This window comes from Mustelus asterias, unplaced genomic scaffold, assembly GCF_964213995.1.
Source record: "Mustelus asterias unplaced genomic scaffold, sMusAst1.hap1.1 HAP1_SCAFFOLD_277, whole genome shotgun sequence".
NCBI classification, from domain to species: Eukaryota; Metazoa; Chordata; class Chondrichthyes; order Carcharhiniformes; family Triakidae; genus Mustelus; species Mustelus asterias.
In genome coordinates, this window is record NW_027590242.1 from 105725 (window position 1) to 123361 (window position 17637).

Genomic DNA, 17637 nt, shown 5'->3' on the forward strand with positions numbered 1-17637 from the left:
CTATCTCAGGGCATAATCATCAACAACTTGTATTTACACAGAGTGTTGTGGGACTGGAGGAGGTTACTGAGATACTGAGGAACTTTTTTAAATTAATTTTTACTGGATGTAGGCGTCACTGGCTGGGCCAGCATTTCTTGCCCATCTCTAACTGCCTCCATTTCAGAGGGCATTTGAGAGTCAACCACATTGCTGTGGGTCTGGAGTCACATGTAGGCCAGACCAGGTAAGGACAGCAGGTTTCCTTCCCGAAAGGACATGACTGAACCAGAGTGGTTTTGACAACGATCAACAATGGTTAAGGTTTGTCATTAGACTTTTAATTCGAGATTTTAATTGAGTTCAAATTTCACCATTGCCTGTGGTGGGATTCGAACCTGGGTCCCCAGAGCCTTACCCTGAGTCCAGTGATAATCCCACTGTGCCACTGCCTCCCCAATTCATCCAATTGTTATTGTTTATCTCAGGGCGCAGAAACAACAGAATCCAACGTTGCCGGTCACACATGAAGTCGTCTATGTTTCAGCAGGCTGTAATACTGAGTAAATCCCTTCCCACACATGGAGCAGTTGAAAGGTTTTGCCCCAGTGTGAACTCGCTGGTGTCTCTGCAGGCGGGATGGATCAGTGAATCCCTTCCCACACAGGGAGCAGGTGAACGGTTTTGCCCCAGTGTGAACTCGCTGGTGTCTCTGCAGGCGGGATGGATCAGTGAATCCCTTCCCACACAGGGAGCAGGTGAACGGTTTTGCCCCAGTGTGAACTCGCTGGTGTCTCTGCAGGCGGGATGGATCAGTGAATCCCTTCCCACACAGGGAGCAGGTGAATGGTTCTGTCGCAGTGTGAACTCGCTGGTGTTTCAGCATATAGGATGAATCAGTGAATCCCTTCCCACACACAGAGCAGGTGAACGACTTCTCCCCGGTGTGAATGCGTTGGTGTCTCAGCAGGCCAGACGACTGAGCGAATCCCTTTCCACACACAGAGCACAGGAACGGCCTCTCCCCGGTGTGAACTCGCTGGTGTCTCTGCAGGTTGGATACCTGAGTGAATCCCTTCCCACACACAGAGCAGGTGAACGGCTTCTCCCCAGTGTGAACTCGCTGATGTCTCTGCAGGTGGGATGGATCAGTGAATCCCTTCCCACACTGAGAGCAGGTGAACGGTTCTGTCGCAGTGTGAACTCGCTGGTGTCTCTGCAGGCTGGATACCTGAGTGTATCCCTTCCCACACACAGAGCAGGTGAACGGCTTCTCCCCGGTGTGAACTCGCTGGTGTGTCTGCAGGCTGGATGAACCAATGAATCCCTTCCCACACACAGAGCAGGTGAACGGCCTGTCCCCTGTGTGAATGTATTGGTGTCTCAGCAGGTCAGACGACTGAGTGAATCTCTTGCCACAAATGGAGCAAGAGAATGGCTTCTCCCCGGTGTGAACAGGCCGATGTTTCAGCAGGTGTTGTAAAGAAGCAAATGCTTTCCCGCAGACAGGGCAAACGTAAGGCCTCTCCCCTGTGTGAACACGCTCGTGTATCACAAGCTGGGATGAATGAGGAAACATCTTCCCACACACGGAGCAGAGGAATGGCCTCTCCCCAGTGTGAACTCGCCGGTGCCTCAGAAGATAGTGAGACCGAGTGAATTCCTTCCCACACACCGAGCAGGTGAACAGCTTCTCCCCAGTGTGAACTCGCTGGTGTGTCAGCTGGTCAGTTGATTGAACTTCTTCCTTTCTACACATTGAGGAGGTGAATGGTTTCCCTCCAGTGTGAATACTCTTGTGTGTCAAAAGGTGTGAAAATCGAGTGAATCTCTTCCCACACAGGGAGCAGAGGAAAGGCCTCTCCCCAGTGTGAACTCGCTTGTGTGTCAGAAGATGAGATGAATGAGCGAATCTCTTCCCACAAACAGAACAGGGGTACGGCCTCTCCCCGGTGTGAGTGTCCTGGTGTCTCAGCAGACTAATCCTTCTTTTGAAGGTCTTCTCACATTTAAAGCATTTAAAATGTCTCTTCTGAGAATGAACCAGTTGGTGAACGGTGCAGTGGGAGGACTGAGTGAATCTCTTCCCACACTGGGAGCAGCTGAATGGCCTGTCCTTGGTATGAACTGGTTGATGCTCAGTGAGATGCACTGAGTCGCTGAACGACTCCCCGCAGTGGGAGCAGCTGAACGGTCTCTCGTGTGTGTGAAGGAGCTGGTGCTCTGCAAGGCGGGAGGACTGGCTGAACCTCTTCCCGCAGTGGGAGCAGCTGAACGGTCTCTCGTCAGTGTGAAGGAGCTGGTGTTGGGCCTGTTCCTCAGAGGTTTCAATGCTTTCCCCAGAGTCAGAGCTTTGAAGAGGCTTCTGAATAATGTGATCGAGTTGGTGAGCCAGCAGGTTGGACGAACACATGAATTTCTTCCCACACACGGAGCAGGTGAATGAACTCTCACTATTGCGAGCTCGCTGTCGTGTCAGCATGTTTTCCAGCTGTATCAATCCCTTCCCACAGGAGGAGCAAGGAAACAGATTCTCACCAGTTTCCAACTGAGATGGTCAATTAAATCCCTTCAGATGCACAAATTTTCAGATCCCGATGAACCGATTGACTCTGTCTGACGTGAGATTCGATCATCCAGACTGCAGATCCTTCTCTTCAATTTCCTGTAAAATAAGTTTACAAAGAATTACATGGATGGCACAGTGGTTAGTACTCCTGCCTCTCAGCACCAGGGACCTGGGTTCGATTGTAGCCTTGGTTACCTGTCTGTATGGAGTTTGCGCATTCTCCTTGTGTCTGTGTGGGTTTCCTCCGGGTGCTCCAGTTCCCTCCCACTCTCCAAAGATGTTCAGGTTAGGTGGTTGCCCCTTTCTGTCCCAAGATGTGTAGGTTCGGGAGATTAGCGGGGTAAATATGTGGGGTTACGGGAATAGCCTGGGTGGGGTGGTCTGAAAGGCCTCCTTCTGCACTGTAGGGATTCTATGAATACATGAGATACACAATACACAAACAGGCCAGTCTATTTTTTAAATTCATTTTTAACGGGGTGTGGGCGTCACCGACTGGGACAGCATTTATTGCCCATCCCCAACTGCCCTCCATTTCACAGGACTTTTGAGAGTCAACCACATTGCTGTGGTTACATGTAGGCCAGACCAGTTAAGGCCAGCAGATTTCCATCCTTAAAGGACATCAGTGAACCAGATGGGTTTTTACGACAATCAACAATGGTTTCATGGTCATCATCAGACTTTTAATTGAATTTAAATTTCACCATCTGCTGTGGTGGGATTCGAACCTAGGTCCCCAGAACATTATCCTGGGTCTCTGGATTGCTAGTCCAGTGATAGTTCCACTGTGCCACTGCCTCCGCCGCCACCCTCCCACCCCTGCCCTGATCTGTACTGGAATTTCTAATCCACACAAATCTCCTCTCATTCTGCTCACCTTAACTCAGCTTTTCAGCTCAACTTTTTAATCCTTTTTCTCTCATGTTCTCATCTGGTTTCCTTTTTAAAGCATCTAAAGTATTTGTCTCAACCACTTCCAGTCGCAGTGAGTTCCATATTCTAACAACTGTCCGAAGAAATAAATATCTCCTCCTGTTGATTTATTCGTCTCTGTTGTCTGTTCATGGTTCCCAGTATTAGAAACACCAACAAGTGGAAACATTCCATTCACATCTACCTACTTATCCCATTCAGAAAGCCTATATCAGAAGAGACAACTCTTGGTTTGAGCTTGTTGTGTGTAAATCCTCCCCTTCTAACCCCCTGTTTAAGAAAAAGTATCCAAAATCCATCACGATAGAAAATCGCAATATTGTCTCAGGTACAAGTAATTCAGAAAGCTATTATTTATTATGAGGGGAATTGAGTAAAAGCAGGGAAGTTATGTTTCAGTTGCACAGGGCATTGGTTAGACATATCTGGAGCAGTGTGTACATTATTGGTTTCCTTATTTAAGAAAGAATATGAGTGCATATTATTCCTTAACTGCTTTATGAGAAGCAGTTCATGGAAGGTTTAGTAGACTAATACCTGGAATAGGTGGATTGTCAGATGAGGAGCAGTGAGACAGGCTCTGCTTGAGTTTAGCTTCTGGTCGACTTCAAAAGAGTAAGAGGCAACTTAATTTAAACCTTCAAGATTCTGAAAACTCTTGACAGGGTGGATATGGAGAGAAAGGTAAAAGCAAATTACTGCGGATGCTGGAATCTGAAACCAAAAGAGAAAATGCTGGAAAATCTCAGCAGATCTGGCAGCATCTGTGAGGAGAGAAAAGAGCTGAAGCTTCGAGTCCAGATGACCTTTCGTCAAAGCATTAAAAAGGCATAGAAAGTGGGAGATATTTACACTGTGAGGGAATGAAAGATGGGTCCAAGCCACAGGAACCAGGGGAAAGGATGCTAATGGCAGTCCATAGAGAGTATAGAAGTGTGAATGGCCAAACAGCAGAGAAGCTGAAGAAGTTGTGATGGATGAAGATGGCGGGGGGGGGGGGGGGGAGTGGATTGGAGGGAGGTAAAATTGAGAAAAAGGGGGAAAGGAGAAGCAAAGGGGGAGAAAAGGTGCTGCCTGACCTGCTGAGACTTTCCAGCATTTTCTGTTTTGGATCTGGAGAGGATGTTTACTCTCAGGGGAGAATCGAGGGAGTCGCTGTTTTAAAAAACAGCATTGCCCATTGAAAACAGAGATGAGATGTTTTTCTCTCAGAGGGTCATGAATCTTTGAATTCACGTTCTTCAAAAGTGGAGGTAGAGTCTGATTTCAATTAGATAAATCTCTTGGGGCGACAGGGATCAGGGTATTGAATTTGATAATCAGCCATGCCAATAATGAATGGCGGCGCATGCTCGAAGGGCCGAACGGTCGACTCCCAGCTTCTATTTTCTATGTATGTTTCGATGTAAACATGAGGAGCCTGGGGCTGAAGTGTAACCAAAAGCTGTGTAACCGCTTTAGGTAACTATACAGAGTTTGCAACCTCTCACACTGAATATGTACATGGCCCATGGACTCATCGAGGCTGCAAACAGCAGCTGCAGCCTGGGTGGGTGAAGCTGTTTAGAAACCTGTTGCTCATTGTGCTATCGAACCGGGAGCTCGGACCTGGAGGGGAAGCAGAAACATGAAGCCCCGCCCACTCGATGTTGCGTCACCGAGAGCATGCGCTCTCCTCCCTGCTGAATCAAGATGGCGGCCGTTAACCTGAGTCTCGTCTCGGGAAAAAGACCGGAAGCTGCAAACACAGACCGACGGGCTCATTTTCGAGATTTGGGGCCTTGACCAGGTATTTAGAAACCCTCTACGTCCATCCGCCGGTTCCATTGCTCCCTCTATGTTTCCGCATCCTGACCGGCTGCTGATGAGACAGAGGAACTTCTCTCCGATTGCGATCACCCACACTGCGTGCTGCAAACGCCGTTGCTTCCTGCGCATGCTCCAGACTGTAACATTACTGCGCATGCGAACCCCTTCCCGTGCGTTCCATGGGGACACCTCAGCCCCGCCCCTCGTTCAGTCCGATTGGATGGAGGACCAACCGCTCCCGCTCGGTCCTCCAGCCCCGCCCCCTATTCCTATTGGTCCGGAGCGGCCGTCAATCAGTGCCCGGGCATTGTGATGTGGAGCATGCGCAGTGTCATTGCTGTCCTTGGCGCTTGTTTGTCCCGGAGAAGCGGAGTCAGCGTTAGGCGGTGGCTGGGAGGATTTGGAAACACTTTGTGGATCCGCAAACCCTTCAGAATCATTGTCAGCTCCCTGGTTTGCAGCTGCGGGGCTTCTCCCTCCCTCCCGGGAACAGGCCCAGGTTAACGGCCCCATCCTGGCTCAGCCACTGGAGGATGGTTCACATCAGAGGATGGGGGAGGGGGACAATAAATAAGAGGTTACACTTTGGCCTCAAATCAATGAGGACTCTGATTTCTGGGAAGGAAGGAAACCCTGGGAGGTGGGCGGGGAGGATTCACAAACACCCGCTGGAGGCCCCAACACCCCCAATAAGACCCATTGGTTTTATTGTCAGTCTGCAGACAGGAGCTGGAGAACTGAACCCAGACAGAGGAGAGGGAGGGAGAAAACTGGGAGTGGAGGAAAGAAATGGTGAGATGGGTTTGGATTTCAGCCCAGGGAGGAGGGAGAGTGTGTGGTACAGGGATTTACTGATTTGGGGGAACAAGAGAGGCAATTTTCTTTTTAGCATGGCCAATCAACCTAACTCGCACATCTTTGGACTGAATTTCTATCTCGATTGACCGTGACGATTTTTGTTAACTCCTTTTACAGGTGAGGTGAGGAAACATCACATAAAAATCAGATTGAGTATCGACTTATTTGGACCTGAATATCCTGAGACTTTGAACGTGGAAGGAGAAATATTTGTCTGTTCTGCCTGGAGGAGAAGATTTCAAACATCAGTGTGACTGGAAAAGCACTGAGACACACACACCCAAGTGAGAGTGTTCCAGTGAACTGACTGGAAAAAGCTTAAACCAGTTACACAGCCTGAAGAAACATCACACCATTCACAGCTGGGAGAAACTGTACATATGTTGTGTGTGTGGACAAGACTTCAACTGATCATCCAACCTGGAGAGACACAAGGACACTGGCACTATGGAGAAACCATGGAAATGTGAGGACTGTGGGAAGGGATTCAATTATCCTTCCCATCTCGAAACTCATCGTCGCAGTCACACAGGAGAGAGACCGTTCATCTGCTGTGTGTGTGGAAAAGGTTTTGTTCAGTCACAACACCTGCAGTCACACCAACGCTCTCATTCCAATAAGAGACATTTAAAATGTTCCAACTGTGAGAAGGGCTTTAAGAGCAAAAAGCACTTGAAACAACACCAACACATTCACACTGGAAAGAGGCCGTTCATCTGTTCTGTGTGTGGGAAGGGATTCACTCAGTCAGCCACCCTGATGAGACACCAGCAGACTCACACAGGAAAAAGGCCGTTCACCTGCTCAGTGTGTGGGAAAGGATTCATTCAGTCATCCACCCTGCGGAGGCATCTGCGAGTTCACACTGGGGAGAGGCCGTTCCCTTGCTCCAAGTGTGGGAAGGAATTCACTCGGTTAGACACTCTCAGTTTGCATCAACATGTTCACACTGAAAAATTACTTTTTAAACATTACGAATGAGAGAAGAGTGAGTTGCAGACACACCAATGCATTTGTGTTGAAGAGTGGATGCTCACCTGCTCTGTCTGTGGGAAGGGACTTATTCAGTCACAACACCTATTGAGACATCAGTAAGTTTTTGTGCAAGGGTGGGATTCTGTCAATCACTTCCATTGTGTGTTTCTGCTCATGTTAAACTCCAACCCTGTTATAGGAGTTATTGATATTCTAGATAAATGTCACTAAGTCAGTTTTTATGGAAATGCGCAGTGCTGTGTTAATATTTCTCCAATGGAAGAGGAGACTAATTGATGTCCTGCTACCAGCTTCATTTTGGGGCCTTTTATCATTTCGAACTCTAGATTATTTCAGTTCTCACGCCTTCGGTTATTCTCATGGACAATTCTCAGCTCCCCATATTTTCCAGAGTGTCTCTCCTGGCGCTGGGATCCAGGGAAGTTATCGGTCACAGTCCTGTGATCAATAAAGCTAAAACCAAATCTGCTTGTTGTTTCTGACTCTTGGACTTCACCCCTGTCCCAAAACATCTCTCTCTTCTTTGATGTGTGAATGGAACATGATGCCTGCAAACCTGGTTTAAATTGAAATCGTCTCAGCAAATTTAACAGGAGCCTGCAGGCTGATGAGACTGTGTAACACTGTCAGTGTGTTCCTCTGCTGCTCTGTATTTAACAGGAACCTGCAGGCTGATGAGACAGTGTTACACTGTCAGTGTGTTCCTGTACTGCTCTGTATTTAACAGGAGCCTGCAGGCTGATGAGACAGTGTTACACTGTCAGTGTGTTCCTGTACTGCTCTGTATTTAACAGGAGCCTGCAGGCTGATGAGACAGTGTTACACTGTCAGTGTGTTCCTGTACTGCTCTGTATTTAACAGGAGCCTGCAGGCTGATGAGACAGTGTTACACTGTCAGTGTGTTCCTGTACTGCTCTGTATTTAACAGGAGCCTGCAGGCTGATGAGACAGTGTTACACTGTCAGTGTGTTCCTGTACTGCTCTGTATTTAACAGGAGCCTGCAGGCTGATGAGACAGTGTTACACTGTCAGCATGTTCCTCTGCTGCTCTGTATTTAACAGGAGCCTGCAGGCTGATGAGACAGTGTTACACTGTCAGCGTGTTCCTCTGCTGCTCTGTATTTAACAGGAGCCTGCAGGCTGATTAGACTCTTCTCCAGTCAGTGTGCTCCTGTACAGTGGAGCCTTTGCTGTTATGAAATGTGGGTGAAAAGTAATGAGCCTCATATCCTTGCTCATGTTGCTGTGATTGTGCAGAAAGGGGATGTGTAAAGAGCTGGTCTTTGTGTGGAGATTTGAACCAAGGAAATGGTATCTGTTTGTGACAGTGACACAACCTGTGCTCACACTCAGAACAATGCACAGATATCATTCTGGTTACAGTTTGAACAGGGTCAGATCACAACTGTCGTGAACAATTTAAACATGAATATCTCTAGTGTAGCTGCAGCTTGTTAGATCAGAGCTGAGGAGGAGAGAGTTCTGAATCCACTGTATTATCTCTGTTCTGCAGACTGGGTAACTTTTTAAATCGAATGATATTTCATTCAAGAAACAGGCTCACAGCCACAAGGCTGAATTGCTGTGTAACTTATATCAAAAAATCATAAAATTCAGGTACAGACCAAATAATCATGTTAAACACATGGAAACCTGTGACAATCCAGTAATAATAACAATTAACAAATTCACCAGGTAATAGGGAAGTGGTAGACAGGATATTAAAGAAGGAATATTGAATTAGATTATGTTAAAATTACAGACCAATACACCATTACAGGCTCGGGGATGCAGATAAATTTCATATAAAAGGCAGGCAGTGGCAGAGTGATATTGTCGCTGGACTAGTAATCAAGAGTCCCAGGTAATACTTCAGGGACCAGGGTTCGAATCCCATCACGGCAGGTGGTGAAATCTGAATTCAATAAAAATCTGGAGTTAAAAGTCTCATGACCATGAAACTGTTGTCGATTGTTGTAAAAAAAACCCCATCTGGTTCACGAATGTGTTTAGGGAAGGAAATCTGCCGTCCTTACCTGGTCTGGCACATCTTTGACTCCAGATTCACAGCAATGTGGTTGACTCTTAAATGCCCTCTGCAATGGCCTAGCAAACTCCTCAGTCCAAGGGTAATTAGGGTGGGTACTAAATGCTGGCCAAGCCAGTGACATCCACATCACATGAATGAATAAAAAATAAGTATTTCACTGAGTACTGGAACCATGTGAGGAATTACTCTGTCTGTATTATTGCAGTGCTGTTAATAAAGTCAGTAAAAGACAATCTGTTGTTGGGGATTTGATTATCTGGTGTCTGAAACTACAAGGTTCAATATTTAGAGTCAATAAGATGAACAAAGAAACACATCAGAGCCCAATACTCCAGCTGGATATTCACAGGAGAAAGTCTGGTATCTAATACCTTGAGTGGAGCGAACAGAGAAAGATCCCAACGGTAAAGAACCTGCAAATTATTTAGAAATAGGTTTCTAATGTTGACAGATTTCAACAGTCAGTTTCTATCACAGTGAAGTCAATGGAAGGTGAGAGATGGTTAAAGGTTCCAGATAGAAATGTAACTTGATGTTATCATTACCTTACATTGTAGATCCAGGAATGTCACACAAACATTTTCAATCTTCGTACTATTTTCAGACTGTAAAGTTAAACCTGCCGTTTTACTTTCAGTCAGGAACAGATCCCAGTTTTACACCAATCTCTGATTTGACAGCATGTTTCCAGCATTCTTCCTGACTCTAAACATAGTTGTAAAGGAGCTTCTGTTCCATATCTAGGAGCTCTAAACCATGGAAGAGAGTGGCTTCCTCACACACATCAGGATTAACCCACACATTCAGTCTTCAATATGATTAAAAGCAGAATCTAATTCTTGCAGTCATTTGTGAACTCGCTGGTGTGTCACAAGGTGTGATGACTGAGTGAATCCCTTCCCACACTCAGAGCAGGTGAATGGCCTCTCCCCAGTGTGAACTCGCTGGTGTTTCAGGAGTTGGGAAGACTGAGAGAATCTTTTCCCACAAACAGAGCAGGTGAATAGCCTCTCCTTAGTATGAACTCGTTGGTGCACCAGACTGTCTGATCACTGAATGAATCCCTTAGCACACGTGGAGCAGGTGAATGGCCTCTCTCCAATGTGAACTCGCTGGTGCAACAGAAGCTGGTATGACTGAATGAATCCCTTCACACTCTCAGAGCAGATGAATGGTCTGTTCCCAGTGTGAACCTGCTGGTGTGTCACAAGGTGGGATGTCTGAGTGAATCCCTTCCCACACACACAGCAAATAAATGGCCTCTCCTCAGTGTGAACTCGCTGGTGTGGTTGAGTGAATCCCTTTTCACACACACAGCAAGTGAATGGCCTCACCCCAATGTGATGTCGCTGGTGAATTAGCAAGTCAAATGACTGAACAAATCTCTTCCCACTCACACACAAGATGAACGGTTTCTCCCCAGTGTGAAGTCGCTGGTGTATTTGCAGATACTTCTTGCTTTTAAAGCTCTTCTCACAGTCAGAACATTTAAAAAGTCTCTGATCACTGTGTACATGTTGATGTTCAGTGACCTGGGATGACTGAGTGAATTTGTTGCCACACACAGGCCTGGTGAATGCGCTCTCCTCAGTGTGAACTTGCTCATGAGCCAGGAGGTCACATGAGTCAGTAAATTCCTTCCCACACATGGAGCATCTGAACAGCCTCTCCTGGGTATGAACTGGCTGGTGTGTCGACAGACTGGATAACTGAGTAAATCCATCTCCACACATGGAGAAGGTGAAAGGTCCCTCCCCAGTGTGACTGCATTGATCAGGTCCCAGTTCAAAAGGGAAAATTAATCCCATCCCACAGTCACCATATGTCCACGCTTTCTCCGCGATTCAATTATTCATTTGTCTCTCCAGGTTGGATGATCAGTTGGAGCCTCACACAGAACACCTGTACATTTCTCCACACTGAATGGTATGATGTTTTTTCAGGCTGTTTAATGGTTAAAGTTCTTTCCACAGTCAGTTCACTGGAACACTCTCACTCGGGTGTATGTGTGTCTCGGTGCTTTTCCAGTTACACTGATGTTTAAAATCTTTCCCCACAGACAGAACAGACAAACATTTCTCCTTCCACATTCAGAGGTTGATGATATTCAGGTCCTGATGAATCAAGTGACTGTCAGATTTTGATATGATGTTTGTTCTGACTTTCCCATCTGGAAATTCTCTCCCTCGAACTCCCTGCAAAAGGAGTTTACAGAAGTTATCAGTGTAAGTACAGGACATAAATTCAGAGCAAACAATTCTGTGCCCCACACACACTTCTCCCTCTCTGCTCATTGCTCGATTCAGTTTCTAGTCTTCTCTCTAAGTTCTCTCCCCTCCTGTCCTCAAACTGGTGACACTGGCTGTGGATCAATCCCACTCCGTCACTCTCATTCTCACAAATAATGCAGCTCACAACAACAATTTAACGAAGGGTCATCTGGACTCGAAACGTTCTAAATGTTAGCGACGCCAAGATCACAGACACCGCCACCTATTTCTGTGCAGTGAAGATCAATATCGGTCGTACAAAAACCGGCAGAAGAACAGTCCTGGCATGTTTGTAGCCTGTGCTTCATCAGAGAACTGGGCATTTATATAAAGCTGTCCCTGGAAAACTTTCTCCAGTCTCCCAGTAAGTGAAATATATTCCTGATCTGCGTTCCTTATTTAACTTCAGACGAGAAGGAACAACATACTGTTAGATGTGAGTTATTGCCTGTCCGAATCTACACCAGGCACAGTTGCTGTCCAAGGACCTTTCTGATGTCCTGGTTGTGCTGTTCGGTGATTTGCTTTCTAAAGGACCATTTTTCACTTCATTGGTTAAATTCAATCCCAGACTTTTATACATTTTGTTTTTGATATAGAACCCAGTGACACAGACTCACTGCCTTGGGATCCTTTTCAGTTAACTGGCAGGATGAACAGCCCATAATGAGCGGCATTACTGCACGCCTGTCGGCATTCTCCACCTCGGCCGGCACACTATGTTCCAAGTTATTTACTGAGCTGATATCACTTGGGGTACAGTTATGAATTCTGATTTCCCAGACAGGCTCCCCATTGATTTCAACAAGGGCAGGGACAGCAATCCAAACGTTTGATATAAAAACCTGACTCTGTAAAGCTAGAAAGAAACTAATGTCTCAGATAAAGGCCCCAAAAACATTTGACTGAATGCGCTGAGGTTTATGTGCTTTTCCTGACGCTGTGCCTCACAGCATAGTAATCGGCCGTTCCATCCTCCGCGCTCATGCCGCCTATACTGAGGAACCAGACTCGTCAACAGCCATCACAAATGTTCCTGAGATTTTCCCTTTCCCAGTGCTAATTTTTTTTAGTGCTAATTACCCATCCTGGGTGCTCTGCCTATTTCTGCTGATGCAATTGCATAGTTGGTCTGATTATTCACAATCTAACTGCGCTAAACCTTCTTCTTGCACAGTTAACGGCACCAGAGACTGAGTTACTGCACATATTCCGCCTGTAAAAGTAGATAAATAAGAGTCCAAGGTTAAAGAGGAACGATATATCTGTATGTGTGCGTAAGTTTCCATTTTACAACCTGTCCATATATATATACATGGGCGGCACGGTAGCACAGTGGTTAGCACTGCTGCTTCACAGCTCCAGGGACCTGGGTTCGATTCCCGGCTTGGGTCACTGTCTGTGTGGAGTTTGCACATTCTCCTCGTGTCTGCGTGGGTTTCCTCCGGGTGCTCCGGTTTCCTCCCACTGTCCAATGATGTGCGGGTTAGGTTGATTGGCCATGCTAAAATTGCCCTTAGTGTCCTGGGATGCATAGGTTAGAGGGATTAGCGGGTAAAATATGTAGGGATATAGGGGTAGGGCCTGGGTGGGTTGGTGCAGACTCGATGGGCCGAATGGCCTCTTTCTGTACTGTAGGGTTTCTATGATTTCTATGATATATATATTATATATATATATACCGTGAACTATATTAAATCAGATTACAATCTATTGTCGTCAATCTGCTAAACTGTGTTAATGAACATAATTCTTCACTTACTGTCACATAGCGCCGCCAGTCTGTCTGACTGAGTATCACAGTGAATGGGAATGGGATGATTGAGACACAATGCAGGGACCAGCCCCATTGTGACCTCACTCAGGAACTCATCCCTTTTGGCTTCGGTGTTGGACCCACGTGACCTTCTAATGAGTATGCAGGGATTTGGTGCCCTCTGCTGGCAGATTCTGTTCACAGTAAGAAGTCTCACAACACCAGGTTAATGGGTTTATTTGGTAGCAAACACCATAAGCTTTCGGAGCGCTGCTCCTTCGTCAGATGGAGTGGAAATGTGCTCTCAAACAGTGCACAGAGACACAAAATCAAGTTACAGAATACTGATTAGAATGCGAATCCCTACAGCCAACCAGGTCTTAAAGATGGAGACAATGTGGGTGGAGGGACTTGTCTGCTAATTTTTTTTTACTGCTAATTACCCATCCTGGGGGCTCTGCCTATTTCTGCATCTGCATTGTCTGCATCTTTAAGACCTGGCTGGCTGTAGGGATTCACATTCTAATCGGTATTCTGTAACTTGATTTTGTGTCTCTGTGCACTGTTTGAGAGCACATTTCCACTCCATCCGACGAAGGAGCAGCGCTCCGAAAGCTTATGGTGTTTGCTACCAAATAAACCTGTTGGACTTTAACCTGGTGTTGTGAGACTTCTTACTGTGTTCACCCCAGTCCAACGCCGGCATCTCCACATCAGATTCTGTTCAATCAGGTTTGGAATGGGGTCATTGAGAACATTTTGGGGCTTGTTGATTTACATACCTCACCAAATATCTTCTTCCGAGAATTCTGAATTGGAATTGGTGAGACTGAATTTTATTATTTGAAGCCAATTGCATGTCATATGATGAGGTTGGCAGCAATGAACCAATCAATAGGGGCCCGGATATGACTCAACTTCTTCCCAACTCTTGACGAAAACAACTTCAGCTTTCAACCCTTTCTGGTCACATCCACTGCGAGCGCTCTGCAAACATGTTTCCTGTTACCCTATATTTATTCATCACAGCAGCAGCTCTTTTAACTGGTAAGTTCACAAGTTGCTCAACACTGTGTTTCGCATGTTTACCACACACTATATTCTGTCGGGCAGTTCGTTCAGTGGAAGGGGGTGAGGGGAGGTGATCAGAGGAATGGATTGATCCCAACTTCGAATAGTCATTCGGATCTCGCTGATTTCAACACTGAACACTGTTTGATGGCAGTCGACACATTTCCCCTCAGGGAATGAGAGAGGACGAGTTAGGCCGAAATTCAAACTTCTCTGATAACAAAAAATGATTTGACAATCACTAGACTTTCAAACACACAGACACTGAGCAATTTCCCGTTCCAGTCACAGGGAATGAAGGTGAGGAACTGATCTCGTTAGAAAGTACAGAATGTTTATGTTGGAAGTTTTATTTAATCACCGCCAGCACCTTCCCGTTCCAGCCACTGAACTGTGAAAAATATGCTTCTGTTCAGCTGTCTGATTTCTCTCTGAGGTTATGTTCAGGTTGATGAGCAAGTCCTGGGGGAAACAGAGTGCAGGCGCATTGTGTAACTTAATATTCCTTTGTGTTTTTACAGGGCATTGTCGAGGAGATTCTGTTTCACAGATACCTGCAGTCGCCGTCACTGAAGGAGTCAATGTAGGGTTGTTCTGTAATTATTCAACTACAAGTGCGAACACTCTATACTTGTTCTGGTACCGTCAGTATCCCAGCGGATCCATGGAGTTCCCGCTGCAGGCAAATAAATACAGCGGAAACACAGGGAGATCCTCAGGGGACCGTTTTTTTAGCGGAGCTCAATGATACAACCCGCACCGTCCCGCTGAAAGTGTCTAAAACAGAGCTGGCAGACTCCGGGGTTTATTACTGCGCACTGAGTCCCACAGAGACAGAGCTGGGCTGAACCTGTACAAAAACTGTCAGAGGCTCGCTCAACATAACAGAGCGTTAGGCAAACATTGTGATCAGAGTGAGTCTGAAGTGTAAAATTGAAGCCGGATTTAAAGAAAACAACAACAAACCTATGTTTCCGGTTATAAAATCTCTTCCCACGTGTCTAACTAGGAAACCATTCGCCCTATCAGAACACTGAGTGAACCCAGCTCGGGGTGAATCCATTCACTTGCAGCCAGTTCACCAGCTGCCAACCCCACAGCACCACCGCGGACACAGGGAAATGCAGTGACAGCATCCCGAGACACGGCAGCAAAATATACAGGGTGAGGTTTCAAACGGGTGTCTGCAAATATCCAACTCCGTTTTATAGAGTGACAACGATAATGCGGCTAATCAGCCTTTGGGTTGTTTGGGGAATATTCCTAACAGGTAATTATGCACCAAATACATTTCATATTTCCTTTCATTTTGCAAACATGGTTTAAAACTGCATTTTAAGTATTCAGTCGGTCTGATCTGTTTCCGTTTGAACATATTTTTCAGATCTGAGTCATGGAGATTCTGTCACTCAGTCGCTGTCCTCAGATGTCAAGACGGAAGGAGAAACGTTAACTTTAAATTGTACCTATGATACTACAGTGAACAATTACGTTTATATTGGTACCGGCAACAACCAGACACACAGCCCGTGTTTATATTGAGGAAAAAATTCGATATTTGGTGAAGATATCGCAGATTTTGCTAAAAGCCGTTTCTCTGGAGAGCTTCAGACATCGAGTAAATTCACCAGTTTGACTATCTCTGGTCTGCAGCTGACTGACGCTGCCGTGTATTACTGCGCTTTCAGCCTCACAGTAATGGAAAGCAGTCTAACTGCTGTACAGAAACTGACTTTAACTATAGGTTGACACCGTGTCTGCTGCGGGTTGCACAGAATCGTGGGCAGATGCAGCCACAATATGACTGTCAGCAACGCAAGAGTCCTCATTAACCTGGGATCAGCCCAAGTGTTTCCAGTATCCTGTCACTTCAGTCGTTGTGCCTCTTTGAGTCTGTGAGATCTCTCAGTGGTGAGCTGGCTGATACTCAAAGGAAACACCTCGAGCGGAGCTGCTTTCAGCACCTCGATAGTGGAACGGCTGCGCTTTTCCAGACAGGGTTGCGGGAATGAAACCCTGCCCTGTTAATGAGCAGCTGCAAATTCTGGGTTGCTCAAAGTAACAAAAACATTCCAGCATTAAGGAAACATTCTGAAGTTCACTGGGGGAATTCTATTCGCAATGTTAATTTTAAAGATCACAGTCACTTCCTTGTGCAATCTCTTCATTGTTGATAGACTTTCTCTGAAGCAGCAAAACTCTCGTCGGATCAAATAAACCCAGAGAACAGGCCGCGGGAAAAAGGCTTCAAAACCTGATGGGGATTGAGCTGCTGAATATTAGACAGACACGGAAACTGGGTCAAATGACAATTACTAAACTAAAGAGATCAAATAGATTGAAGAAGATCAGCGACAGTACAACTGCGAGTGGAAAGTAACTAATACAATTCCTCAAAGCTCCTTCCCTCTTGTTGAGGTTGTGTTTTGCTCTGATATTTTAGGAAGGCGCCTGTGATTCTCTCAGTGCAGAGTGAATTATTGTTTCTGTTTATCGGTGCGAGAGCACCCTCTGCTGGTACCTTACTGGAACCCCAGTGTGGGGTTTTGTCCGGGACCCGCTCTATCTCTGCAGCAGTGTGGGCTCAATGGCACAGAAATACACAGCACTGTCGGAGTGTCCGCAGCGTCACCGCGCAAACTGAGTCTTTTTCCATCCCACGCTGTTAATCTCGCAGTTACTGCTTTCTGAGTGAAAACTGCCTCCACTTCACTGGAGGTCGGAGAGTTACAATTAAAGGTCTTCTTGTCACTGAGTCCGAGATTTGGACCCAGACCTGCGAGGTATTTGTGTCAGTGGAAACAATAAAATTTACTCCATCAACAGCCAGATTTCAGCCCGCATCACCATCTATATCGTCAGCGCGTTGTATCCTATTTCTCTCTTTTCTTTGTTCTTGACATGTGACATTTCCAATTCAGACACAAAGGAGGAAATCTGCCTTATACTGATTCCCACAAAACTGGTACAAACCTGGAAGGAACGCAGGATTTTTACGCAGCAATAAATCTACTTTCCCTGACCGGGAATCGAACCCGGGCCGCGGCGATGAGAGCGCCGAATCCTAACCACTAGACCACCAGGGAAGCTGGTCCAAACTCTTTAAAAGATTAATTTATCCATGAGCCTTCTGCCTTTTATTTTTATTTCAGACTTTTTATTCACCAAAAACAAGTTTCTCCTTTAAATTGTCATGTTTAGATCGAACCCAAGGGACTGTTCAGCCAATTAAAACAGCGAATCCTGTTAGCTGCAACATGAAATCGACCGTGAGGTGAAATAGTCCCGCAGCTGGTCATGTGGCACTTTCAATTTCCAAATCCCACCAAACTCATCACTGTGG

General features: G+C 46.1%; 2 protein-coding genes and 1 non-coding gene across 4 annotated transcripts; 1 reads left to right on the forward strand and 2 right to left on the reverse strand.

Annotated features, from left to right (window-relative positions):
• Positions 1–300: 300 nt before the first annotated feature.
• LOC144486040 (uncharacterized) lies at positions 301–5414 on the reverse strand. Its single transcript, XM_078204152.1, has 2 exons — positions 5340–5414; positions 301–2644 (listed from the first exon to the last, which is right to left on the reverse strand). Exon 2 carries the CDS (start codon positions 2459–2461, stop codon positions 500–502), a length of 1962 nt encoding a protein of 653 aa, XP_078060278.1. The 5' UTR covers positions 2462–2644; positions 5340–5414; the 3' UTR covers positions 301–499.
• LOC144486031 (uncharacterized) lies at positions 5163–9421 on the forward strand. 2 transcript variants are annotated; one of them, XM_078204139.1, is made up of 2 exons: positions 5163–5273; positions 6269–8882. In XM_078204139.1, the coding sequence occupies exon 2, from the start codon at positions 6599–6601 to the stop codon at positions 7130–7132; it is 534 nt and encodes a 177-aa protein (XP_078060265.1). In that variant the 5' UTR covers positions 5163–5273; positions 6269–6598; the 3' UTR covers positions 7133–8882. The 2 variants fall into 2 exon arrangements, with proteins under 2 accessions (XP_078060265.1, XP_078060266.1); XM_078204140.1 differs by lacking the exon at positions 5163–5273 and adding an exon at positions 5652–5734 and having other exon boundaries at positions 6269–9421.
• A 7887-nt stretch (positions 9422–17308) lies between these two features.
• trnae-cuc (transfer RNA glutamic acid (anticodon CUC)) lies at positions 17309–17380 on the reverse strand. The gene has a single exon. It is a non-coding gene; the product is annotated as a tRNA-Glu (tRNA).
• Between the last annotated feature and the right edge of the window lie 257 nt (positions 17381–17637).

Coding starts and splice junctions, on each gene's coding strand:
- LOC144486031 (XM_078204139.1), top strand. CDS start 6,599: ATGGAGAAACCATGGAAATGTGAGGACTGTGGGAAGGGATTCAATTAT.
- LOC144486040 (XM_078204152.1), bottom strand. CDS start 2,461: ATGCTGACACGACAGCGAGCTCGCAATAGTGAGAGTTCATTCACCTGC.